The sequence below is a fragment of the Camelus dromedarius genome, chromosome 5 (genome assembly GCF_036321535.1).
Source record: "Camelus dromedarius isolate mCamDro1 chromosome 5, mCamDro1.pat, whole genome shotgun sequence".
NCBI lineage: Eukaryota > Metazoa > Chordata > Mammalia > Artiodactyla > Camelidae > Camelus > Camelus dromedarius.
In genome coordinates, this window is record NC_087440.1 from 54,965,054 (window position 1) to 54,992,241 (window position 27,188).

Consider the following 27,188-nt stretch of genomic DNA (forward strand, 5'->3'; position numbering starts at 1 on the left):
CCTTCCATCCTGCTTTTCCTCTGTTTTCTATCACAATCAATAGTATCACTTTCCATTCAGGCATCCAAGTCAGAAGCCTCCAGGTTCTGTGTGACCACCCTTTCCCCCTCAGATATGTCACTGAGTTCTATCAGAGTCCAAACCTGAAGTATCTATCCCAAAAAGGGATGGCAAGTTGGTTTCATCCAATGTACTGACTCTAATTCGTAGTGGCCTCCTGGAGCATTGCTGTGTTGAGAAGGAAGCTGAGGCAGCATCTGACCTCACCAAGAAAAATGCTGGGTTCAGCTATCAGTGCTGCTCTGGGTGGTGGTACACATGCCAGGTATCTGCTCTAAAACTTCCCTGGTAAACAAATGAAATAACCCTCGCCTGCTCCCACTGCCACTGCTCCAGCCCCCTTTCACAGTGTTACAATAGTCTCTGGGTTGCCTTTTTAAATTTCTCTTCTCCAATTCATCAGCCCTGGCTTTATCCTTCTAAAGCAGAGATCTGTCCAGTCATGACTTTTAAAAGTGCCCCCACATACCAGGATAAAGCACATGTCATTAATGGCCATTTAGAATCTGACTGCAGCACACCTACCTACCGCCATATGCCCCATGTGCTCCCAGAACAGGCAGAAGAACATTGTGGTTCACGGCATAGACCTGAGGCCTCCCTGCCCAGTTTCAAACCTCAACTCTGCTCCTCTGTATGACCCTGGGCAAGTTATTTGACTCTTTGTGCCTCAGTTTCCTCACCAGCAAAATGAGAAAAATAATCAGACCTAGCTCATAGGGTTGTTGTGAGGATTAAATGAATTAAAGGATGGAAAACTCCTACAAGAGCTCCTGGCACATAATAAACCCAATGTAAATGTTCACTCCTATCACTGCCACCACGCCTGGCACAGTTACCCCCAGTGACTTTGGTCAGGCTGTTTCCCTTGGCCTGCCGCACCTCTCCCCACTCCCAGGAAGAGGAACTTGTTCCCTGAGCTGTCCTCCCACAGAATGTGTCAGACTCCTCTACTCCAGCGGTTATCACATGGTACTGTACTTAGTTTTTGTGTGTGTGCCTGACCCAATAGTTGGGGGCTCCTTGAGGGCACGGAAGGCTCACGAGAGAAGGTTTCGAGTTGTTTGGGAAGCTGTCTTACTTACTTTTATGTCCTCTACTTCTACCATGGTATCTGGAAAATAGTAGGCATGATCATGTCTGAACAATGACATGACAAAAGAATGATGGAAGGAGTGAGTTGGCAGAGGCTGAATGAACACTGGGCACTGATAATGGTTTTGGCTGAAACTGTTGTTTATCTACAAGGGAGATAATAAATAACAGAAAACCTACTGGAATGCTATACCAGTAGCAGGTACATTTTTTTCTTGCTCTTAGACCAGTACATTCTCATTCTCATCTCTATAAACATGAACTGCACTTTTTATGGCCTAATTCCTCCCCTACCCCCAATACTATGTTAGATTTAGCAGAAACACGCAAAAGCTCCCTATTGGATTATAAGACCCTTGACCTTTACTTTGGGGCAAGTAGCTCTGAGGGTCCCATGATAACAAGGGATTTGGAGAGCTTTGACTTACCACTTGGATTAGAAAGAATTAGGCCTCTTCTGAAGAGTGCTTATCACTATTTGCTGCCTTATGCTCTAGGTGTGATTCAGAATGTGCTTCTGTAGGCAATACATTTCCACAGTTTATAGTAAACAGCCAGGCATAACTACATGCCTCTTCATTTCTCTTCAAGATTTCTGACCTTGGTTCTGCCCTTGTGGGTTCAAAGCACATGTTTGCTCTTCAAAAGTGCAAAGAGGAGGCAATCCTCTTCCATGTTCTCCTATTTCTGCACAAACCAGATCTCCCACTTTATTCCACGGAGATATTTATGTTTGCTGACTAGCAGATGCATTGAAAATATGCACAGCACATTGCCAGTGTGCAGATCTGGAAGGATCTCTGAGCAAGGAGCCGTCAGTCCTGTTCCGCCCCACCCTGCCACAGCCCTGGCAGTGTCCACAGTTGTGTTTGCACTGAGAGTGCTGTGGCTCCACAGTGGAGATGTTTATTGACAGCACAGACGTGCTTTCCAGCTGACTTCCTCCTCTCTGCTCTCCCTAACCTAACAGGCTGGCAGCTTGGAGAAGACGCACCCAGGGAGTATTTGGACTGTTCCAGTTTTAGTAAAAGGCTGGGAGGAATCCATATAAAGCAAGCCTATGTGGTTTTGCAGTGGGGGGAGACGCAGTTGTGTGACTTTGGAAGGTGTGTGTGTGATTCCGGGAGGGAGAAAAGAGGACAGAATCGCTGAGGGGTAGGTAGCAAGCAGGATGACAGTCCTGGGGAATGCAGCAAGGTGGAGGCCAGCACCCACGAGTGTCTGTTGGAGATGGAGACCAGAAAATCGTGGACCTGAGTGAGTCTAGTGTCTGAGCAAGACAGTGGACAGGCTGCCTAGCACAGAAAGTGCAGTCCAATGCCAGGTTCCCAGAAAAGACTTCCGAGGAGCTGGGTGTCTCCCAGGTCCCTGAGTTGTGGATGAGCAGTGTGGGATTCAGTGGGGAAGTCCTGGCACATGAGTCAAGTAGCAGTAGCTATGGCAACAGCACTGAAAGCCAGTTCTCTCTGGTTCAGGTCTCAAGCAGTACACGCAGAGAACCCAGCGTCCACAAGGAGTCACACGGACTTCAGTGAAGCCCCGTGGAGGAGGGCTTGCGTTCTATATTAGGGCTCTTGGTGGCAAGTGACAGAAATCAACTTCAGTAAGCCTAAGCAGGAAAATGATTTTAAAAAGGTGGTGGTGGTCGCGGTGGGGTGGAAGTGGTCAAGAGTGACATATAAAATGCAGAAATGAGAGTAGGCCTCAGAAAGGGCCTGGAACCAGACATTTAATACGTCAGAACATCCTTCTCTGTGAAGCTTCTGAGTCTTTTCTGCAGATCAGCTTTCTCTTATCTTCATTTCACGTGGCAGAACAAATTTACATGGTGCATTGCAGCCACACATATCGACTGACTGATGGTCTCTCGAGGACCCAAATCCAAGCTTGGGTGAAAGAATGCAAACGCTCAGCTTGTTTCAAGAGTTCACTCCTTGGGGGCGGGTATAGCTCAGTGGTAGAGCACATGCTCAGCATGCACAAGGTCCTGGGTTCAATCCCAGCACCTCTACCTAAAAAAAAAAAAAAAGGTTCACTCCTGATCCTGTCAGCTCCTGCTGGGGCAAGAGGGTGTGAAGTGCCCACGTGGCTGCTGGGAGCTGCCCCTGCGAGGATGGTGGGAGGGGATTTCTTAGAGAAGTGGGCGGGAGAAGACGTCCAGGAGATGGCCATCCTGCCACCTGTCTCTGCTGCTGCTCTCAGTGTTGTTCTTGCTGGTCCCACTTTCCTCAGATCCTTACATGGCTGCCCCTCCTCATCATCTATGTCTCAGCTCAAATGTCACCTCCGTGGAGACACGATCCCTGACCACACTGGCTACAATAACACCCCTCATCCTCTCCTTACCCCTTCCCGTTCTCTCTCCAGTCTGGGCTGAACTATGTCCCCCTGCCAAAATCCAAATGTTGAAGTCCTAACCCCCAGTACCTCAGAATGTGACTGTATTTGGAGACAAGGTATTTAAAGAAGGAACTGAGTTAAAATTAGATACTTAGGGTAGGCCCTAATCCAACATGACTGATGTCCTTATAAGAAGAGGGAATTTGGATTAAGACACGTATAGAGGAAAGACCGTGTGAGGCCACAGTGAGAAGGCGGCCGTCTGCAAGCCGCAGAGAGAGGCCTGAGGAGAAACCAATCCTGCCGACACCCTGATCTGACTTCCAGCCTCCACAACTGTGAGAAAATACATTTCTGTTGTTTACGCCATCCAGTCTGTGGTACTTTGTTACAGCAGCCCTAGCAAATGGAATACACTCTCCATCCCTTTCCTTGTTTGATGTTCCTGCAAAGAGACAGCTTAGTTAGTGGTTGATGCACAGACCCTGGCTCTGGGCTCTCTCAACAGTAATGGCAGCAGCTGTGATGGGGCGGTAGGTGTTCTAGAACCCCGTGGATGTAGGGAAGTTGCTGTGGCAGGCTTGGGGGTTCTGGTGGTAGCTAGCGCAGAAGGCAGGCCTGGGGTCAGGCTCCAGGGACAGACAAGGCACGGCCGAGGTGACCAGGGCGAGGCTGGGCTGGGGAAGGGTCTTCACACCTGCTGGGCCACTGGGGAGACCTTCTCCCTGGTGCTGCTGGCTTCCCCATCCAAGAAGAGTGGGGCTCCTTTCTAAGGAGGTTATGGCCTCCATGGCACCCCTGAGGAGCTCTGGTTAGGGTACAGCGGGGCACCTTGCAAACCAGCATTGGGCATGTCGCCGCCACAGGCCCCCTTTCACTTGTTGACCAGGCTTTGACAAAGCCATCATCTTGCAAAGCCTGAGGGCTGGATTTTGCACAATGGTTGAGGCATATATTAGGCCCCCACTAAACGCCTCTGGAATGAAGGGAGTATGTGCAGATAACCAGGACTAGAAACAGCAGACAGGCACAACCATTTGGTTCGGCATCGGGCAATTGCTCTGCTTCACAGGGTATACTGCGCTCCCACAACACCCAGCATCTCTTTCAGTCCCCTGGTCTGCCAGCCACGCGTTCCACATGTTTCCAAGTTCACAGTCCAGTTGTTGACATCAGACAGACCAAATGCCCCAACGCCTGACTCAGCTTCTCACTTGTTACCTGGGAGTATTGACACTCCGTGGACACAGACAGAACTGTCAAGCCTGCCATGGGTTCTCCAGGGTCCAAATGTGAAAACTGGAAAGATCTGTTTGTTTTCTGTTATCAGGCTTCCTGTATTCGGCTGTCTATAAGACTTACTATCTATATACTTCTGTTCATATCTCAAAAGAGCTTCATCTTCTGTCAGACATTCTTCCTTATCTGGCCCTCTGTTGTGCTGGTTTCTGGGTAGTTTCTCATCTCTTTTCTGGCTTGTTCCCAGCTCACTCACACTTTTCATATGTTCATAATTCTCCTATTATCCTCTCTCTACCCTTCCTCTCCAATTCTATTTTTCTATTAAAAATTTGGCTCTGAAAAAAAAATTGGCTCTGTTTTCACCTCCACTTTATTTTTTCTCTTTTCTTTACTCACCCTTGGAGAGTCCCTCTTTGCTCTCTTCTTTACCTGCTCCTTTCCCTGGCTTTGTCACCCAAAAGCTCCCCTCATCCAGATGCCCTCTGGCCCTTGCAGCATGTTGCCAGCTTCCTCAAAGTTCTTCCTCCCACTCCTGCAGAGATGTCTCCCCCAGGGTCCTTGCTTTCATATCAGGGTCTTAAAATCTCTCTAGCAGCTGTTTGAGGGCTAATACTGAGATTGTCTCTTATTTCAAATAGCACAGTGATCTGTACATAGAAGTTACTCAGTGATATTTTTATCGATGTCATTACATTGCTTTTTGTACTTATCTTGGAAGAGTTAATTCAGGCTTTGGGTTGGGTACTATCGAGCCATTTACTGCATATGTACACATGCTATATTCTCAGGCACACCCTGATCATAGCAAAATTCTTTTGTTAGCTTTAAGGGGCATGGATTTGGCACCAAAGAGTGGTGTGTGGGGATGTGCAGTTAAGGAAGTGAAGCCAAAAAGATGTCTGAGCACATGATTAGTGTAAGTGAGCCCACTAAGTAGCGAAGGCATGAGCTTTATCCAGCCCTAAGATGACCCAAAGTTACTGGAAAGAAAAGCAAGAGGGTGACTCATCCCTTGTCTCCATAACAACCACTTTGGCCATTGCTTTTTCTTATTACCAGAGGCTAGTCCTCTAATGGCAGTGATGCCACTCCTGGCCATGTGGCCTCATGACTCAAAGTCTTAAGATTTACAGCATTTTCTTAAGAGATAAAGGCCGTTCCTGTGGGTAACTCCTTTTTAATACTCATAGGTTAGTCATTTACTACAGATAATCCTTTCAAGTAAGTTGACGGCCAGGCTCCCCAGCCACATAGTGAATCATCTCCGGCCCAGAGAGTTCTGTGTGTAAGCCTAGAGGGGACAGCAACACAGAACAGTCCAGCCACTAAGGCACTTTCAAGTGTATCCTGAAGGAAGCGAGACACCTTCTCAGTTCTATCAAGTGAGTGCCTTCATGTGCACATTTCCCTCTTACGGTGAAAAACAGGATGAAAGAAACCCCTTTACACAATTGCTGAACTATCTGGTTATTTTAGCGAGCATAAGAATTATTTAGGAACCGGATTATACCTGGTTTTCTCTCTAGTTTACATTAGCCAGTCCCTGCAAGGATTCTCTGCTCAGTGCTTTTCTGGATGAGCTGTAAGAGTCAGGACCTCTGGATTCTGTTCTTAAACATGCAGGAGCTTGTATAAGTAAATCACTTTCCCTGACAGTAAAAGCAAGATGATAATACTTATCTATTTCCTCCAACAAAAAGATAAGACAAAGTTAAAAGGAGACCATACATAATTTGAATTTTCTGTGCAAACTGTACTGAAGGGTTAGCTGATAACTGCTTCATAATGGAGTTACTTTTGAGGCCAGGTCTATTTATCTGAAACAAGTGGTCAACTTTTAGTTCCCTGAGGAATAGACATTAAAAAGTTTTTTGTTGTTGTTGTTTTGTTTTTTTAATTTGTATTTTACAAACAAATCAATCTATTAATTGAATTCTTCACTCAAATTTTTAATCATTTTTAAGAAGCATTAAATGGTTAACTAGAGGGAAGAGCATTGAGAGTTGTAAAACCATCCACAGGACTCTTCTCCAGTGCCCACACTGTGAATTTATTTACTTAGAAAATATTGAGTGCCTACTATGCCTCTTGGATTCATCAGTGAATAATAAAGCAAAGAACTCTAGAGTCAGGGAGGGAGTGGGAGAAAGGCAGGGGGAACCAGTAGAGACAAAAACACAGTAGACACAAGAAATAAGAAAATTCTATAGCATGCTGGAAATTGATAGATACTGCAGAAAAAAGAAAAATCAGAGCATCATAAAGGGGTTATCAGCAGCATGACGAACTGGGAAACTTTTTTGGGAGTGGTAATCTGCAATTGACTGGTTTTTTTTTTCTTAATGTTTTTAAGACAAGTGGTAAGAAATGTTGTTGCCTGTCTAAAGTTGTGAAGATTCTCCTGGTTTTAAAATTTGTTTGTAGAAGAAGGAAGGTTTTCCATTCAGATAATCTGCATCTAGATTTTGCTTCCTCCTTTTTTTGTGTGTCCAGCTCTGTGTGGTTCTCTGCTTTTTTTTTTTTTTTTTTTTTGTCTCTCTAGGTTGCGTTTTTTTGTTCTGAGGTATGCATGTGCTTCATGGAATCTGTGAATCCAGTCAAGTGGTATGGATATGCTTGCTGTTTTTTTTTGTTTTTTTGTTTTTTTTTTTCCGGTGAAAAAATTTTCATATTTTTCATGAGATTTTCAAAGAGGAAGGAGACTGAACAAATTTGAGAATTCTTGTTCTTTTTTTTCATGTCATCTTTGTCTCATCAATACCTCATTTTCCCTGTTCCCTTCACTCCCCTCTTTCTCCTTCCATGATGTGGGTAGGAAATATATCTTTATGAACATAGAAAAACTTTCATTTCTGATCATAACATAAAGGAGAAAAAAAGAGAAATTTTATATATTAAAAAAAAGTTGTAGACTTGTGGTTGCCAGGGGGGTGGAGGGTGGGAAGGGATAGACTGGGATTTCAAAATTGTAGAATAGATAGACAAGATTACACTGTATAGCACAGGGAAATATACACAAAATGTTATGATAACTCACAGAGAAAAAAATGTGACAATGAGTGTGTATATGTCCATGAATGACTGAAAAATTGTGTTGAACACTGGAATTTGACACAACATTGTAAAATGATTATAAATCAATTAAAAAATGTTAAAAAAAAAAAAAGTTGTTTTGCTATGTATTCCTTGGTTTATTTTCTTTAACTATAGGTCTTTAGTTATTTTAAAACAAGCCAAAAAAAAAAAAAAACCAAAATAAAACCAACAAAAAGAGCAACAAACCCCTTTTGAATTCCTTTTGATTTTGAAAATAAATATAATAAATGAAATACTCTTTAGGAAATTCCTTTCCAAATGGAAAACATTGTTTAAATATTAAAATAATGAATTATTTTAAAAACATTTAAATTTTACTTAAAGTAGAATATGTATGTGTTCCTAAAATCTTACGAGAACTGGGGAACTTTTGAGTTGTGATTTTAAGTAGAGTAGTAAAATAGTACACTCATAGAGAAGGTGTTATTTGAGCAAAAACTTGAGGGAGGTCAGAGAGTTTGTTAGCAGATAATGGGAGTAGAGAGTTCCAAATACAGGGAACAGCCTGAGCAAGGATGCTAAGTCTGGAGCGAATCTTGTTCTCTGACATCATAGGATTCCACACTACCAACATTATCAGGCTACTGGGTCACTTTATGTAATTCCTGAGTTCATTGTAAGGTTGCTGCCCATTGTGAATCATACATTTAAAAAATATTAATGTATCTTATTTTTTAGAATTAGTTATAGACAGATGGATTGAAAGATACAGATTTATATAGCTAAATATATTTGGAGGGGGTTAAAATGTAATTTGGACTTTTTATAAATTTCCATCCTTCAATCACATTGTATCAGAGATTACACCATGATATCACATTTCCATTTTCCACTTTGGTTTACTGAGCCAACTCATTGCCCAAAACATAGAACACGTGAAACTGTATCACCAAGTTACATCACAAGCACCAGCTGGCCAGTTCCAGCCAGGCCTCCTTTGTCCCACTGAGGTTATTTACAGGCTCCCCTTAGTCCTGTTCTTGCAAGAGCAGGGTCCTTCCTGAGCCCCTCCCCTGCTCAGTGTGTCCTCAAAGAGGTGGCCTATGTGGACCACTCTCATGCTAACAAACCAGTATGCCAGCTGCAGCATCTGCCCACCCCTTGGGAAATGCCTACTTGAAGGAACTCCCGGTGACACTGCCAATGGTTCTCCCTGGTGAGAATGCTAATGTCTGTCCCAGAAGTCTGCTCTGGAAATCTGCAAAGAGCCTCAAGCCCCGGGGTGTGTGCAGAACAGGGAAGAACTGCTGCCTCACATCCCAGGGCTGTATTTTGTCACTTGATGCAACTTCTCACAAAGCTTTCACAAGGACAGCTCCATCAGCTTCTGGTCCCGTTCCTCTGTCTCTGGGGTCCAACCCAGAAAATAATTTAGACTGAGATTGGTTCCAACATCCCCTCCCTAGTCCTTTGTCCTTATCCTGCTGTCTAGCACCAAGTCCTTTCCTCCTCTAGCCAAAAGTCCAAAGGCTCCCAGACACAGTCAGGCAAATACAGAGAATTTCTCACATATGTTCTCAGTCACACTCAGAATCCCACTTGAGACAGAAAACTGTCCCTCAGAACTGAGACACTGGACTCAAAAGAGCAAGTCTGCTCCTCTGTTCTCTCAGAGATCATTCCACCATGTGTTCAACTATTCTTTCCTTTTCTGAATGACCCCTTCCAACTTCTAAATCTATCAACTTTTGGTGGCCTGTTGGTGATGGTGTTTTTCCTTCCTCCCTCCCTCCTTCTTTTCTTCCTTCCTCATTCTCCCTTCCTTTATTTCTTCCTTCCTTCCTATATTGCTTTTGTTCTCTGCCCCACTCTTTTGAATTGCAAATATCCTATTTCCAAAGGCAATTTCTTAGACCCTAACATACTTCTAATTTGATCTATGTTGTGATCTTGGTCATAGCTAATTCTCTGTGCCTCAGTTTCTTCATCTTTAAAATGGGGATAAAAATACCTACCCCTCCCATATATGTATGTAAAGCACCAGGTATAATACAAAGCATATAATAAGTGCTTGATGAATAGTAGCTGCTAATATCTGAACTTTGTTTATATATACATAAAAATGAAATATATTTATATATAATGAATATATATACATATATATGAAATGATTGCCACAAGTTACCACATCCATTACCTAACACAGTTACCTTTTTGTGTGTGCATGATGAGAATATTCAAGATCTACTCTCTTAGCAACTTTCAAGTATTGCTAACTATAGTCACATGCTATACATTAGATCACAGAACTTATTCAACTTGTAACTGGAGGTTTGTGCCCTTTGACCAGTATCTCCTCATTTTTTCCCCACCCCAGCCTCTGGCAACCACCAAACCATGTTTCCACATTTCTGTTTCTATGAGTTCAAATTTTTAGAATTCATATATAAGTGAGATCATATGGTGTCTGTCTTTCTCTGAATTATTTCACTGAGCATAATGCCCTCAAGTTTCATCCATGTTGTCACAAATGGTAGGATTTCCTTCCTGCCATTTTTATAACTGAATAATATTTCATTATGTGTGTGTATGTGTATAGATATAGATATACAGAAATATATCTCACATTTTCTTTGTCCCATTCATCCACCAATGAACACTTAGATTCTTTCCAGGTCTTGGTTATTATATATAATTCTACAGTGAACATGGAGGGGCAGATATCTCTTCAAGATGGTGACCTAATTTCCTTTGGGTATATACCCAGAAACAGAATTGCTGGGTCATATGATAGTTCTAGTGTTAAATTTTTGAGGAACCCCCATACTGTTTCCACAATGGCTGCACCAATTTACGTTCCCACCACAGGGCATATCCTCTCCATATCCTCTCCAACACTCATCTCTTGTCTTTTTTATAATATCCTCTGCAACACTCATCTCTTGTCTTTTTTGTAACAGTGATTCTAACAGGCATGAAGGCATCTCATTGTAGTTTTGATTTGCATTTCCCTGATGATTAGCTATGTTGAGCACATTTTAATGTACCTATTGGCCATTTGTATATCTTCTTTGGAAAAATGTTTATTTGCTTCCTCTTCCCATTTTTTAACTGTTTTTTCCCCCAGCAATTGTGCTGTATGAGTTCCTTACGTATTTTGGATATTAACCTCTTTGTAAATATTTTCTCCAATTCTGTAGGTTGCCTTTTCATTTTGTTGATGGTTTCCTTTGCTGTGTATCAAGCTTTTTAGTTTGATGTATTCCCACTTGTTTACTTTAAGCTTTTATTGCTTGTGTTTTTGTTGTCATACCCAAAAAATCACTGCTAAAACCAATGTCAAGGAGCTTCTTCCCTGTCTTCTTCTAGGAGCTTTACAGTTTCAGGTCATACACTTAGGTCTTTAATCCAGTTCAAATTAATTTTTGTGAATGGTTATCTGAATTTAAAAAAAATTCATCTTATACATCCATAGCTCTATTTCAAAGTTATTACCTACTGAACAAATAGCATCTCTCTTGGAAGCATCACTGTTGTAAACACCTTTCTTAGAGCCATAGATTTATTTTATTTTACTCCTGCCTCTTCCAAACATACGTTTATATTTAACTCTTCCCTCCTTCATCAGGACTCGTTCCAATCTTTGGAAAAAATACAGACTTTCTAGGAAGTGATTCATTATTTCTATCATTCATTCAACAAATCTTTACTAAGAACCCAGTGGGAAGCAACAGCAAAACAATTTAGGGCTCCCAGTCTGCCAGAATAGTCTCAGTCTGTGTACCCATATCACAGTTCAGAACGGGAATGAATACAAGGCCAAGAATACGAAGCATATCACCTAGCATCTCAGAAAACTTGACAGGGCCCTCCCAGTGACCGAAGTCGCTGTGCAATTCTTGGGAAAGCTTTGACGCTGAGAACGGATTTAGGTAAAGTAAATGCAGAAGGGATGAGAATGCCCGCACACGGTTAAAGCAAGCAAGTAAGCAAAACTCCCTAAAGCAGCACACAATGAAGCTTCGCAGACTCTCCCTATCTTGGTCTGAGGAGTTAGCAGGTGAATCTGGAGAGAGGCAGTTGAACGTGGGGACGGGGAACGGTGCGGAGGGGACCGACTGGGCGCTGCGGAGATGGGGGCCGCGAGTCGGGGTCCCACCCGCCACTGCCCGTGGTCATGCGTCTCCTCTGCGCCCTGGAGCCACGGCGCCCGGGTGTCCAGCGGGGCCGGGGACTCGCCCAACCTGGCCCACAGGGAGGGGCCGGGCTGGCAGGAGTGGCGGCCCCGCCCCGGGAGAGGCGGGCCTGGCCGCACGTATTTGAAGCGCGGAGCCACGGCCCGGCCAGGACCTCACCGCCTCTGCCGGAGCCACCCCAGCGGCAAACGAGCGAGTGAGGGCGTCGGTGAGTGTTGTGGGGCGCCGGGACCCGCACGGGCACCCGCCTGCTGGCGGCTCCGGCCGCTGCTCGGTGCGCGGTCCCTCTGGAGGGCTGGGCGGGGGAGGGGGCCTGGCTTCCCGGGGGCAGCGGGCCCCGGGCGCCGACGGCGTGAGGCGGAGCGGAGCGGTGGGCCCAGTTCCAGCCCCGGGTCCGTAGGCTTCGAGCCCTCGAGAGAAGAGTCTGAGACTCGGGGAGAGTTAGCAGTGCTTCACAGAGACTCACCTGCACATCCTCGCGGCGGGCGGGTGTGTCTGCGGACGCCGGGCGGAGCACGGGACACCCTCTGTGGCGACTCAGCCCCGGCCTTGCGCCCTCCCGCCCCCGGCTGCCCAGGGCCCGCCGCGGTGCGTGGTGGGCGGGCGCTCCTCACACCCAGCCCCCACTCCACTCGGGCGGGAGGAACCAGGTGTCCCTGCCACTTCCACAGCGGGCACTGCCGCGGGACTCTGTCCGGCGGCTCCTGCGACCCTTGACTTGGCTGTTGGCCACCTGATCTTGTGTGGGGTGCAAATGAGTTCTGCTACCAGGCCGGCTGCGTCAGGGGCTGCAGCCGCTCTCTGGATGCTGATCCCGCAGAAAATGGTGCTGCCCCAAGCTGAGTGGACATGTGCCCTGCTTGGCAAAGACCGCAGACCCTCAGCTTTTGCAAATCAGTGACTCATCCCTGCCCAGATTTGGGCATTAACGATCTCAGACCTGTGCAGAGGATGGGTGGGGTGTGGCCGAATGTTGGTCCGAGTGTGCAGAGCCCTAGATGGGGTGGGGTGGGGGTCTTTTAAAACATGTTTGAGGATTTATTCTGGATTGTCAGTTGCTCAAATAAAAGCACTAAAATGCGTCCACTCCGAGAAGTAGGCGCTCAGAGACACGGGGCTTGAGGCTGTGACTTATGCTTCACGCCAGCCCCTTAAAGTTAGCGACTCCTATTCCAGATACTGTGGAATATTTGTAAAGTGACTCCTGGGAGTCGGGTTGCTGGACAATGAGGACGGTTGGACCTCAGTGACCCAGTGTGCTTCTGGGATTCTGGAAAAGGAATGGAAGACAGGCTCTTTCCGTTCTGAAGAAAATGACAGCAATAAAAATTGACTACTTGGCAAAGAGCATGAGAGAAAATTTTCACCAACTTCCAAAATTCTGATTCATTTGCCTCAAGTTTATAAAGTTTGTCTTTCATACTAGGAAATTGTGTTTCCATATAAGTTAAAGTTCAATAATAAAAATTTATTTTTGCACAGTAGTCTCCTTTTCAGACATTGACTTTGAATCCCTGGAATAGTCTTTCATTCCTTTGATGGCTGTACCTTACCCTTGATCTATGGGATATTGGAGCTGCTTCCTAAATTAATGGTGTTTAGGGGGTTACTCTTAGAGTCCACACTTAGTTTATATTCTGGGGACCAGATTGATGATGGTTCTTGAATGTTTTGAGCTTAGAGATATTAGGAGGCTGCCTCACCAGGATACCTAGGTAGCAGAAGACGGGGAGTACTGACTGACAGACTGACCCCAAAAGCTAGGTTTTTTTAAATGGGATAGGCAAGAGTCACTCTGTTGAGGGGTCCTTAATCAATGATATTTTACTATGCTGCAAACATGCAGAAGTACTTTATAAAGACTTTTCACTTATTGCTAGTGAGGTCAGAAGGCCAGTATTGGTCTCACTGTAATTTAGATGCTGTTTGCCTAGAACCCTCATTAGCCAGACTTCAAATTTTCTTTTTTTTTTTTGTACTGGGGATTAAACCCAGGACCTCCATGCAGTCTACCACTGAGCTATATCCTCTGCGCCCAGACTCTAAATCTTAATTGCAACAGAGATCTATGTTCGTTAAGTATAACTTAGAGACTGTTATCTTCAATACCAGCTGGCTTGTAAACATCATGTACCTGAGACTGATCTAAAACATAGCCTCTCTTTCCTGTGATGGTTTGGGACAGAGGCGTCTGCTGAGGACAGCTAGTTAACATTTTGTGTCTGGTGCCTGAACTGGTTCTTCTCATTAAATTCCAAGTGGTAAGCCTGCCAGGGCAGTAATTCCAAATTGCTGCTGACTAAGTATCATGTGTTCTCTCTTGTCTGATGTCCAGCTTTTCCGTAAGGGAAAAAGAAAAATCAGTAACTGAGAGGCACAAAGTAACTTTACCTTCCTTGATGCCGAGGAACTATGATGAGAAAGAAATCCTAGTAAAGGGCCAGTTTCCTTTATTCTAACTCAGCATCACTGAATTTAGCTTTGGTAAGTGGACTTTCCTCAAGCCCTGTTCTGTGTTTCAATAAAGACAGGAAGTAGACCGCCTCTCCTGTGTTCTTTGGAAAGGAGTGTGGGCAGTGCTTGGGGTTCTGAGGAATTATGTTCATGATCTACTTCCCTTACAGCTTGTGTAAATGTTGGGGCCGTTTGTGGGCAGAAATTTCAGAAGTGCTCCTGAGAACCTGAGCAACTAGATTAATTGCTAGGTGGGCCTAGAATAGCACACTGCAGTGGATAGCCACTCTTTATTAAAGGGAAAAGCTGCAATTAGCAGCCAATTAAATTGGTCTGCATTCTGACTCATGTTTAAATTCCTTATTCCAGAGCAACACTGAACTACTTCCTGTAGGTTTTTCCAAATGTGAAAATTCAGATAGTATTTCCTCTATGTTTTCGTGTGTCTTTGTTGTAGTATTTCTCCTCTGGATCTTCAAAATTCTCTGATTCTGGGAATGTCAGGATGGAGTTCACATACCTATAGTATCTGTAGAGTGGGAAGATTTTTTTTTTTTACATTTGATTCTTTCTCTCCTTATAAACTACTCATCTTAAAAAAAAAGAAATTTTTCAGGCAAATAAGGAAGATATTTACCCAAATAGATGTTTTTTGTTGCCTTTTCGTTCTTCTTTTTAAGTTCTAACATCTCTAACATCAGAGATTTGATGGTTTGCAGTTGGCATAATCAAAACAATGCAATGCATACCCAGTTTTTGGAAAACTACGCTTTATCAGTTTAATTGTGTTTATAATTAACAAAGTGACTGTGCAAAATGGCATCCTTGTGTTCAGTATCACTGCACGCTGAATGAGTCATCCAGCTGGTTTTCTGGTAAAAAGATGATCTCTTTTTTAATTTGTTTACAAATTCAGCATGTTATGCACTTCTGAGTGAATAAGCCAGAGAATTAATTTCTAAATGAGCTGATTACACTTTCAAAGCACTAAACTTTAAAATTTCAAAGTGTGAGTTTTGGGGGAGGGTATAGCTCAAGTGGTAGAGTGCATGCTTAGCATGCATGAGGTCTGGGTTCAATCCCTAGTACCTCCATTGAAAAACAAGTTAAATAAATAAACATAATTACCTCCCCCCTGGGAAAATTAAAAAAAAAAAAAAAGGGTGAGGTTTTATACTGGTGTAAAATAGTCCTGAATTAGGAGTCAGGATGCTTGGACCCTGGTCCTTGGCCTGCCAATGACAGAACGGCTTTGGGTCACTGCATTAGCTCTCTGAGCCTGTTTCCTCACCTCTAAAGTGAGGATATTAATTTTCCCCTGTCAGTCTCATAAGATTATTATCAGAATCAAAATAGGTAAGGTGCAAAAGTGCTTTGTAAACTGAAAAGCACCACACAAATGCAGGGTGGTGTTATTCTAATGGGCTTGTCTAATGTGTCACAACACAATCCAAACTGTCATCCTTGGTGTTATGTGAAACACAGTGGAAATAAAGTGAAATCTGCTTTGTTTCTCAAATTGTTTTGGTCGGTTTGGAAAATAAACTGAATATGGTTGAACAGAGACTTTGAAAAAAATAAATGTTAAATTTTGGAAATGCTGTCTCTGTGTGAGTTTCTGGTTGTAATTAGCCTTTAAAGACATCTAACTTTATTTGGAGTTATGTTGATAAGACATGTTACAAGGCCAATGGTACAGATGTAGCTAGTTTTACCAATTGAAACTACTTTTCTATTTTTTTATTGACCTGCATTTGTACATGTGTGTGGGGATACACATGCTAATCAGCCTAGGCCAGTGGTTCTCAACCAGGCACAATTTTGCCTTCTTCCACTTCCCCCCAAGGATATTTGGCAATGTCTTAAAACATTTTGGGCTGTCATAATGGAGTAGGGGGTTGCTACTGGCATCTTACAGGGGTTTTTTTTGTTTTGTTTTTTGTTTTTTAGTTAATGGAGGTACTGGGAATTGAACCCAGGACCTCATGCATGCTAAACACACACTCTACCACTGAGCTATACCCTCCCCACTGGCATCTTGTGTTTTGAAGCCAGGGTTGCTGCTGAATATCCTGCAGTTCACAGGACAGCCCCTCACTGTAAAGTATCCCACCTGAAATGTCAGTGGTGCTGAGGTTGGGAATAAGCCCCTCCACAATGGGGATGTTTAAAAGAAGTCAAAACTCAAAGTTACTGCTGAGTCTTGGGTATGTTGCCCAGGAGTGGAAGAACAATTTGTATAATCAAAGGAACTGAGCTTTCTGCCCACTGTGAAGTTTAAGATTGTTTCTTTCTTACTGGCATCTAAAATGAGCAGCTTTGTTTTCTTGACTTAAGAAATGTCCTTTCTTTCCCTTTTCTGTAACAACTCATTAGTTTCACCCACAGTAGCAGCACAATTTTCTAGGCAGTGGCGGGCTTTTGGGGAAGGAAGCACAGAGGAGCACCCAATGCTGGCTTTAAGAGTTCGACTGCTCTAGGAAATATTGTGACTATTCACCCTGGGAAAGTCACTGTGACTTCCCAAACAAATGGCCATCATTTTTCTACATTGGAAGATGGACACAGTGGTAACAATGGGAACTTAAGTGTTCCCAAATATGTTTGAGAATGCCCAGATTTAAAAAAGATGTGCAAAAAATTTATTGGAAGGTAATATTTAACTGTGATATAAATAACAGCAGAGTAGGATAAAATATCTGTTGTGTAAGTGAAGCACACGTTAAGTTCTAGGAGGAGCTCTGCCTGTTTTTGTTTGTTTTACAAAAGAATGAAATATTTTACATTTTTAGAATCTGTCAAGCAGCTACCATTTATTGGATCCCTTGGGGCAATGTCATTTCCTAAAATAATTGAGTAAATATCACAAGTAGGCGACTCAAGGAAAAAGAGCTTCTGACTATTTAAGGTCCGGGTCGTTTTGTCCATAGCACAGGTGATGCTGAGCTGAGAAAACTCACCAGGCCTGAGGAGTTGGAGCTGCCCTCCTCCCCTCACTGCCAGAGCATCTGCACCAGGAGCAGGTGTAAGACTTCGTGTTGGGTGAGGAACCTGGCACAGGGGAAGGAGCAGGAGAAGCAGGAGTGATGTCTCAGGGCCACCCTTTGAGACAGCTTTGGGCAAGGCCAACCTTCTTTGGCAGCATCCTACCCAAAAATGTTTTCCTCCCCATTGTCTGACTTTTTCTTTTTTTTAACTTACACTGCCAGAGATTTCATTTGGAATGACAAGTAACTTAAAAAAAAAAAAAAAAAGCAGCAGCAAGCATCATCTTGTGATCTTGTGCCCGTCTTTCTTTTTTATTGCTCCACATCCCAATCTCACCTTTCCTTTAAGGCTTAGCTCAAACAGCACTGTCCCTTCCCCTTTAGAAGTGATCTTTCCGGTTATGGCTTCCCAGGGCAGGCAGTCCGGCTCACAGTGTCCATCACTTGTCATTTCTCCTAGTGTGGACCCTTTGACCACACATCTTGGCTGATTCCATCTTCAAACCCAGACCCGAGCCTGAAAGATGCCTGGCCCAGAGCAGGCAAATGAAGGAATAAATAATAGGCAGCAGCTGTGTCGGGGGTGGGGTTGGGGCATTGTCTTTCAACTCTGCTTTCCTTCTAAAACCCTAAGAGGGCATGGGGCTGTTAGTGGGAACCTGAGGGGAGGTGGGCGATATTAACACACTAGCACTTTTTGTAATGTGATGGAAGAAGATTACAGGAAGGAAGATGAAGGAGGACCAAAGACAAACCAGGACCGTTGACATTTGTTACCGAGGAAAGGGGCAGAACGTTTTTCTCCCCACTCCCACCTGCGCTGTATGGCCTGTTACTCCCAGGAATCAGGACACAGACTAGCATGATTAGTTTAAAGTTATGAGTTAAATAGGATGTAGGGCATGGTGATCTAGGTGGAGTGCATCCCTGGCCTTTGATGAGACACTCTGTGGTTCCCCACTATTGACTTAGGTGCATTTTATAGAGACTGGCTTATGTTAGAAGAATGCCTGTAGATTGACTAGAGCTGCAGAATAAGCTGTTTGGGATGTTAAATTCATACAGAAACCAGTGAAATCTTGTAAGATAACCTATGTATTTTTTTTCTCCTTTCAGGAAAATGGCAGACAGTTTTTCGGTAAGTGTTTTATATCTGTTTTCCTACCCTAATGTATATACATTCATGTAGGTTGAGTTTTTTTTTTTATTAATAAACTTTATTCTTTTAGAGCAGTTTCAGGTTCACAACAGAACTGAATAGAAAGTACAGAGTTCCCACATAGCCCTCCCTACCCACACATGTATACTCCCCTACCCTAGGTTGAGGTTTTTTTAACCACCAGACTTTCCCTTCTAACCTTCCCACCATGTGGCTTCCTCTGCCTCACCTGTCCATTGAGGGCTTGTTAGCTGGAGTCTTGTTTTTCCAGCAACAGACTTGGGAGGAAAGCAAGGCACGCAGAGGCCTGGGACTCACTAACAGTAACCCTTTACCAAGAGGCCTAGGACAGAAGTGGGTGGATTCCACCGGCAGGCACTGAGAAATAACTGAGCAACAACAGGAAGTGTGGTGCAGTCTGAGTGTTCTGATTTTTTTTTAATTAAAAAATTTTTTAATTTAAGTATAGTCAGTTACGGAGTGCTGGTTTTTTTTTTTAAATCCTGTAGTACCCTCTACCCCTCCTCCCTTCCCAAATGCTGGAAAAAGCAGCAGCCAAAATAAATTCCTATTAGTATGCATATGTGTTCCCAAATTCCTTAACAGAATGACTCACACCACACCCAGCCATGAACTCCAGTTTTGTCTTCTCTAAAACCAGTTTGGTGTTCATCATCAGGCCCTCTGTTTCTCTCTCCCCTTCCCCAGACCCCATGGGCTCCCTTCATAGCCTCACTCTGTTGCCCCAATACCAGGTCTGGGGTTTGGGTTCCTGTTGTATCAAAGGATCAGACCGTCCCGGGAGATAATGTTCAATCAACGCAGATGTCTTCTATGCACCACCTAGCACTCTGCAAAAGAAATACTGTAGCAGAGAAAATGGGGAGGGAGAAGGTAGAGTCTCTTCCTGGAGAGAAAGGACACAAGCGCCTTGCAGTCTAGAAAGAGCCTTCCCAAATGCTGCTGACTCATCTGTTTATCACAACAATTCATGAAATAGATCATTTACCCCGTTTTACAAACAATAACACTAAGTCCAGTACAGGTAACAAGATGGCTCCGAGAGTTTGGAGCTCTTGATGGATGGTACTCGGTTTCAAACCAAATCTTCTGACTCCGCATCCCAGGCGCCTCCCGCTGGACACGGCAGCCTCCTTGATACTAGCCTGGATGGCACTGAATGGTGGATTCCCTGTTGCACCTGACGTGCAGTAGACACCCAGCGAAGAGAGGGCCAAGGCGAGCAGGGCCAGCTTGCTGGAACGTTTGCAGCCCTAGAGCATCCTGATTTTTGTGATTGTTTTTCTCATGTCAGTTAGAAAGTATGTGCATTTACATGGAGGACTTAAGCAAATTATGAAAGTGCAACCCTTAATGATCTGAGATGACGGGAGGCTAGAATAAAGTGATAAAGCAAGCATAATCCCAAAGTCTAATTTTACTCTTAGGAACTCAAAACTAATAGATGGAAAATTTTTTATTGATATGAATTTCATATCTTCACCATATCCCTCTACTTCTTAGAGCACATATTCCTTTTTACCTGAAAATTGTTTTTCTGAATGTTTTTCATCCTATAATTGTTTCTGTCTTTCTCTCCAGCTTAACGATGCCTTATCTGGGTCTGGAAACCCAAACCCTCAAGGATGGCCTGGTCCATGGGGAAATCAGCCTGGGGCAGGAGGCTACCCAGGAGCTTCCCATCCTGGGGCCTACCCTGGCCAGGCACCTCCAGGCACCTATCCTGGGGCCTACCCTGGCCAGGCACCTCCTGGGGCCTACCCTGGTCAAGCACCTCCAGGGCCCTACCCTGGCCCAACAGCACCTGGTTATCCTGGACCAACTGTACCAGGAGCCTACCCAGGGCAACCTGGTGGGTCTGGGGCCTACCCACCTTCTGGACAGCCAAGTGCTCCTGGAGCCTACCCTGCGGCCAGCCCCTTTGGCATCCCTTCTGGACCACTGGTAAGATGCAGCCAGCCAATCATTTCATATACTTGATTGTGATATTGGGATGAAGCTAATGAAGAATGTAGCATCTGTCTGGAGCGGTGATGCCATCACTTTGCAGTGTTCTGGCTGGGAGCTGGCTCTGGGCACTGACCTGCAGAGGGCTTCAGGGAGACCTGAAGCTTTAAACTCTCTGCTTTAGGGCCACTTTGCAAGGGCCAGCTACAGTGTCTGTTGGTCCAATAGAAAAAATAATTGTTCGTGTTGAGTTTAGTATGTGTGCTTTAGTATAAAGAGAAGCTCATGCATCTTTTGAAGGCATCTGTAAAGCAGCTTTAATATACATCAAGTTAAGATCACAGTAATGGGGGAAGTTTGGGTTGTTATTATCATTAATAAACATTGAGTATATGACATGTGCCAGCTGTGTGCTTCTGTAGGGATGATGATCTCATTTAACCCCATAACTACCCTGTAAGACACTGTTACTCTCCCACTTTACAAATGAGGAAATGGGCAATAGAGAGTTATACAAGCTGCCTGTGGTTATAGAAGGAGCCTTTGGGGAACCAAGGTAATCTGGTTTTGAAAAACATTCTAAAGATAATTTTGTGATCCAAGGATTGAATTTTCATTTATATTAAAACTCATTTTAAAAAATGAACTCTAAGCATAAAACCTAACTCTGTGGGGCTCCAGACATCTCAGACACGGATCCCTCCCTTCCAAGTAGTCTAATTGGAGGAAAAGATACAGATCTGAGGGGAGAGTCCAAAAGCAGCATGGGGTCAGTCCCTTTCAGGACTATGGCGGCACAGGTAGCATCTGATCTGTTTTTGGGTCAGCTTGGGGAGCGCACAGAGAGGGCATTTAGAGCATGGGAGGCATTGAGTGGGCTGGGACCACGGACAGGTAGTCAGCTGAGACAGAGTGGGACATGGGGGCTGTGGAAGGGAAGAGGTGGATGGGAGAGAGATTGCAGAGGAAGAACCCCAGGATCTGGTGGCTAGGTCTTAGGAGTCAGAGATGACTCTTCAAGGCTGGACGACTAGAGCACCAGTCAAGGGTCAGCCCAAAGCGGAAACTCATTGTGGGGCGGGTAGGGGAGACAACCGCAGTTCACACCTGTCAAGATTTGCAGCACCAGGAGCAAAGCCAGACTAGAGGAAGCCCAGGACTAGTACAGATCAGGGCTAGAGAGAAAAGACTTGGGTGATGGTTGAACCCAGAGGGAAAAAATTATGAAGGAAAAATAGAAGAGGCCAAAGACAGAGCAAATGGGACTATTTACAGCACCTTGAACATAGATGGTCAGTAAATATTTGTGGAATGAACTGGGGAATATATTAACTGGAAAGTGTCCATTCCACAAACAGTGAGTACCTGCCACATTCAAAGCACTTCATTGGGCCCATGTGAGTGGAACATATGAGACTTCAGAAGCCCAGGAAGAGACACGATGCCTGCCCTCAGGGAGCAGAACAACCATGATGAAGCATGTTACGTGACAAGGACCTTAAGAGTGGCACAAAAATGTTACTGTTCATTGCAAGGTCTGGCTTAAGCCATTTCAGAAAATAGGCTAAGTGGATGAGTTGTAGATTGGGATGGCCCTCCTCATGAGACAGACAGTGCTCTAAAAGAGAACGTGGTCCATCTTTGGCACCAGTGAACTGATGGTCTTATCCTCAATTAATCGTTGTGGTTGTGTAGAGAGCTTTCTCTCTTCAGTCCCTGGGCAAGGCCTGAGCCTGGAAAGATGGCTGACAGCAGGGTTATATGTTATTCACATAATAAATAGTGGTTGAACTTTACCATCTTTTCTTTCTTGCCCTAAGAAAACATGACTCTTTATTGATATGTATTTTTTATTCCCAGAATGTGCCTTATGACCTGCCTTTGCCTGGGGGAGTCATGCCTCGCATGCTGATAACAATTCTGGGCACAGTAAAGCCCAATGCAAACAGGTAAAGAGCAAAAGTAGCACGTCTAACATATTTGGTGATTGATTTTGGAATAAAGGGTGATTTCTTTTGAATTTTAGGAAATTTTTTAAATTACACATTTAGAATCTTAGCTGTACCGTACGTAGTTTGGGATTTTCCCATAAATCAATACACACTCCCACCAAGAAGACAAGGTTTCCCTCACTAAATCTTGTTTTTCTCCCAGAACCAGAATAAAATGGAGTTCTACTTTGTGGGGACAAGGAGAAAGAGCAGAAAAACCTATCCTGTGGCCCTTCCTGGCAGGGAAAGCCTTAGAATTAAAGGAAAGCAGAGCCTTTGTAATGTAATGTTTGGCCATCCCTCCACCTGTGAGCCATATATTGTCTAAAAAACAAAGCCCATCAAAAATTAGGGTCAAAGAGATGTCGACTGAGACTGTGGCAGATCAAAACCAATTTCGGTTGAAATGATTAAGTAGTGAACTGAAAATATTATTACTTTGTCCTGCAAAATCTACATGAGGAATTATACGAAGGAAAAGAATCCTTGAGGTGTTAGGGATGACAATTATCTTCCTTTTCACTGCTGAGAAAATACAACCCATTGGTTATTTAGTCAAATACAATTCCTACTGCCATTTGACTATATTGGTCCTTTCCCTGTGAATTTAATCATTGGTGGTTGTGTGTGTCTGTTACTGGGTGAATGAAAATACCCGAAGAATCACTGTTAGTATGTCTAGAGTGCACACCTTGCTTTAAAACAAGAGCACCAGCTGCTTCCGATATTAGTGCTCAGTGGAGCACACTTTGAGAAACTGATGGGTTGGGTCAGTACTTCAACAACCAGAGGACTTGTGTTTGTATTAACATCCAAGGAGAAGAAACAGGGTTAAAAAGTTAGTTACACTTCACATCATGGAATATTTAACACATTTATTATTATGACTCTACAACTTAGCAACAGGATACTGAACATTACATTATCTCATTCTTGCTGTTTTAGGACTAGGATTTTCATTAACTATGAGGAAGCCATGTATTTGATAGCATTTTTTTATGTTGTAGGCTTACCTTTAACAGGGATTAAAAGTAACCTGGCAGGGCAGGAAAGAAGTAGCCATTATTACTGTCAGGTATAAAGTGCCCTCAAAGTGGCCCCAAACCTCTACAAGGAAACCTTGACCGTTTTCATGAGTAGAGGTGGTAAAGAGGGAATTACAGCTGAATGGAAGGATATGACCAAAGACAAGAAGGCCAAAATACTCAGTACTTATTGTCATTTACCTTTAGATACTGTGGTAGTACATTGCATACAGTAGTTCCCCCTTACCTGAGGTTTTGCTTTCTGCAGTTTCAGCTACCTGAGGTCAACTGCAGTCTGAAAATATTAAAGGAAAACTTCCAGAAACACTTCATAAATTTTAAATTGCCACCATTCTGAGTAACGTGATGAAATTCATGCGGTCCAGCCCTGTCCTGCCCAGGACGTGAAATCATCCCCTTTGTCCAGCGTATTGTGCCCATTAGTCCCTTAGTAGCCCTCTTGGCTATCAGACCCACTGCTGTGGTATCGCAGTGCTTGTGTCCCAGTAACTCTTACTTTACTTAACAGTGGCCCCAAAGAGCAAGAGTAGTGATGTGGGCAATTCAGACATGCCAAAGAAAAGCTGTAAAGGGCTTCTTTTAAGTGAAAAGGGGAAAAAGTTCTTGACTTAGTAAGAAAAGAAAAAATTGTGTGCTGAGGTTGCTGAGATCTACAGTAAGTACAAATATTCTATCCATGAAATTGTGAGGAATAAAAAAGGAACTCGTGCTAATTTTTGTTTGTTTGTTTGTTTGTTTGCTGTCATACCTCAAACTGCAAAAGTTACAGCCCCAGTGCATGTTAAGTGCTTGGTTAAGGTGGAAAAGGCATTAAATCTGTACTGTAAGATATTTTGACAGAGAGACCACATTCACATGACTTTTATAACAGAACATTGTTATAATTGTTTTCTTTTGTTATTAATTGTTAATCTCTTACAGTGCCTAATTTATAAATTAAACTTTATCTTAAGTATGTATGTATAGGAAAACAATGAGTGTGTATATATGTAGTTCAGTACTATGCTTGGTTTCAGGCATTCAGTGGGGGTCTTGGAACGTATGCCCTGCGTGTAAGAGTGGGCTATTGTACTTGGTCCAGTATACTTTCCAGTTTGAACCCGTTCTCTGGTTTATTTGCTTTCTGTTTAGAAAATTTTCCTGTATTTTATAAAATGATTGCTCTTTAGAAAATTATATGTTCTTTATCTGATACAAATGTACAACTTGAATAATTTTACTAACTCTGCTCTTTGGTTTAAAACAGGCTTGCTTTAGATTTCAAGAGAGGGAATGATGTTGCCTTCCACTTTAACCCACGCTTCAATGAGGACAACAGGAGAGTCATTGTTTGCAATACAAAGCTGGATAATCAGTGGGGAAAGGAAGAAAGACAGATGGTTTTCCCATTTGAAAGTGGTAAACCATTCAAAGTAAGTTATTGCTACTATTATATATTGATAATGTGTATTTCTCATGGGGAATCACCCTGAAAATACCATGCACTTGAAATGAATTTTTATCAGCTGTCCTGGGACACCTAATAGTACATCTGTTCCCCATCGCAGAGGACCAGTGTCAGAAATAGTAGCACACTCCCCAACTCCATTCAGGCACCTCACCATCATCCCTGTTACCACCCTGAGTTTAAGCTTTTCTGAAAATGAGAAAACTAACATCTTTAATAAAACAGGCAGAAAGTCTTTATGGTACAGTTGGGCTGAGACTTAATTCCTTAAAACAACATAGTTAGCATGGCAATCAAAACTAAATTTTTTTTTAAATTCTAAAGCTAACACATTGACTATAAACCAAAAAAATAAATAAATAAACACATGCTTGTTTTAAGAACAGAAAAATTTGTAGATTTTTCAACTAACTTGAAAAGTCCTCTGTCTTTTACCCTCTCCTCTAGCCTCACAAAGGTTGCAACCTGAATATCTTTCCAGTATTTTCTATGACAAGCAGCACACTTACTATTTTTAAGCACTGCTTCAATAAGTATTTATTAGGTCCACAGGGTCAGGTTAGGGTTGACTGTAGAGTATGCAATAAAAAAGCTAGACTGTAAGCTCCTTAGGGGCAGGGCTAACAAGGACCATGCTCTACATTTGCTGGCCATCTTTCCTTATCAGAACATTGGCACCGAATACTACTTCATTGTTTAGATATGTGATAATTCAACCAGTACCCTCTTGATGAAAATTTGGAGTATGGAAATATTCCAAACAAATAAAAGGTTTGGAAGGTTTTATTTATTTTACTAAAATACTGTGATAATTGTCCTTATCTTTGCTTCCTAGGAGAATAATTGTATTCAAAGAATATACATGCTTAAAATTTAGATAAAGGTATTGCCAAAGTGCTGCTTCCAAAAGGATGCAGGGAATTAACACATCCACTAAACATTGGGAGAGTATGTTTCCCCTGCTCTTGCCAAAACTGGTTATTATCAGTCTTCACATTTGCCACTCTAAGTAGAGAATTCCTACTTTAGCATTTATTTTTATTTTTACCTTCAGGTGTTTGAGGCCATACAAAAACTTAAGTTTTAGGTAGACAAACTATTCATCCTTTCCTTTGTGGCTTCAATTATATATTCTTCTAACAATTTTATAATTTTGTTTTGTTTAAATCTTTGAATAATTTGGATTTTATTTTTGCTGTAAAGTTATTTTTTCTGACTTTAATCAGTTCACAAATGATCATAAAAGTGTAATGATGACATCCTGAGATCGAGCCAGAATGGTTTGGAACTGAATAGGCATTTCTAACAGTTTTGTGTACATGCCATTTCAGATACAAGTCCTGGTTGAACCTGACCACTTCAAGGTTGCAGTCAATGATGCTCATTTGTTGCAGTACAATCATCGGATGAAAAATCTCAGGGAAATCACTAAACTGGGAATTTCTGGTGACATCAATCTCACCAGTGCTTCACACACTATGATATAATCTTAAAGGAGCAGATACTTTTTTAAAAAATGAAATTTAATGTAAACCTTACACATTTAAAAGTTTCACATTCATTATGAGTGAAAAATCTTACCTTTATTCATCAAATGTTCTTCTTGTAAATCATCCATTTAATAAATATTCTAAGAGTTACTTGTCTTTATATGTCACTTAATTGGGGCAGTTTATTCTTGATAATGCACAACAGACTCAATGGAAAAAGAAATATGTAGCAATATTAATACTACCTTAGAGTCTCCCAAAGTTTTCAGTACTTGCTAAAATATTTTTTTAAAAGGAAATAGGAGTAAATACCCCCCAAATTAACCTTTCTTCTCGAATTTCATAAAAACCAGGAGATGCTACAAGGAAATCATTTTCCCATTTTCTTACTTAAGGAAACATCACATACTCAGGAAATGAGACAAGCAGAAAGAAAATGTTTACCTATAGATGACCCGTAGACAATTACTGTTAGCATTCTGGTATATTTAGACTCCTTTTAACTATTTTCTCTCTAAATAATATTTCACTGCTTTCAGATCACTAATAGATACCAATATGAGACAATCTTCCCATGGGTTCTCTTGGTTTTTATGAAATCCCAGATTTGTAGAGGGGGGGGAAAGTAGGTTTTTAATTAGAAATATAATCAGCTGGAAAAATTTAATAGTTCTCAT

At 42.8% G+C, this 27,188-nt stretch overlaps 1 protein-coding gene across 1 annotated transcript; it reads left to right on the forward strand.

The window, feature by feature from the left end:
* Window positions 1–12,083: 12,083 nt before the first annotated feature.
* Window positions 12,084–26,661, forward strand: LGALS3 (galectin 3). The gene is made up of 6 exons (XM_031453762.2): window positions 12,084–12,177; window positions 18,527–18,548; window positions 20,172–20,534; window positions 22,398–22,486; window positions 24,821–24,986; window positions 26,353–26,661. The coding sequence occupies exons 2-6, from the start codon at window positions 18,531–18,533 to the stop codon at window positions 26,506–26,508; spliced, it is 792 nt and encodes a 263-aa protein (XP_031309622.1). The 5' UTR covers window positions 12,084–12,177; window positions 18,527–18,530; the 3' UTR covers window positions 26,509–26,661.
* The last annotated feature ends 527 nt before the right edge of the window (window positions 26,662–27,188 follow it).

Bases quoted from the DNA above. Each gene is read 5' to 3' on its own strand.
- LGALS3 (XM_031453762.2), top strand. The intron at 20,535-22,397 runs GTAAGATGCAGC...TTTTATTCCCAG, and splicing joins GCATCCCTTCTGGACCACTG to AATGTGCCTTATGACCTGCC. The intron at 22,487-24,820 runs GTAAAGAGCAAA...GGTTTAAAACAG, and splicing joins GTAAAGCCCAATGCAAACAG to GCTTGCTTTAGATTTCAAGA.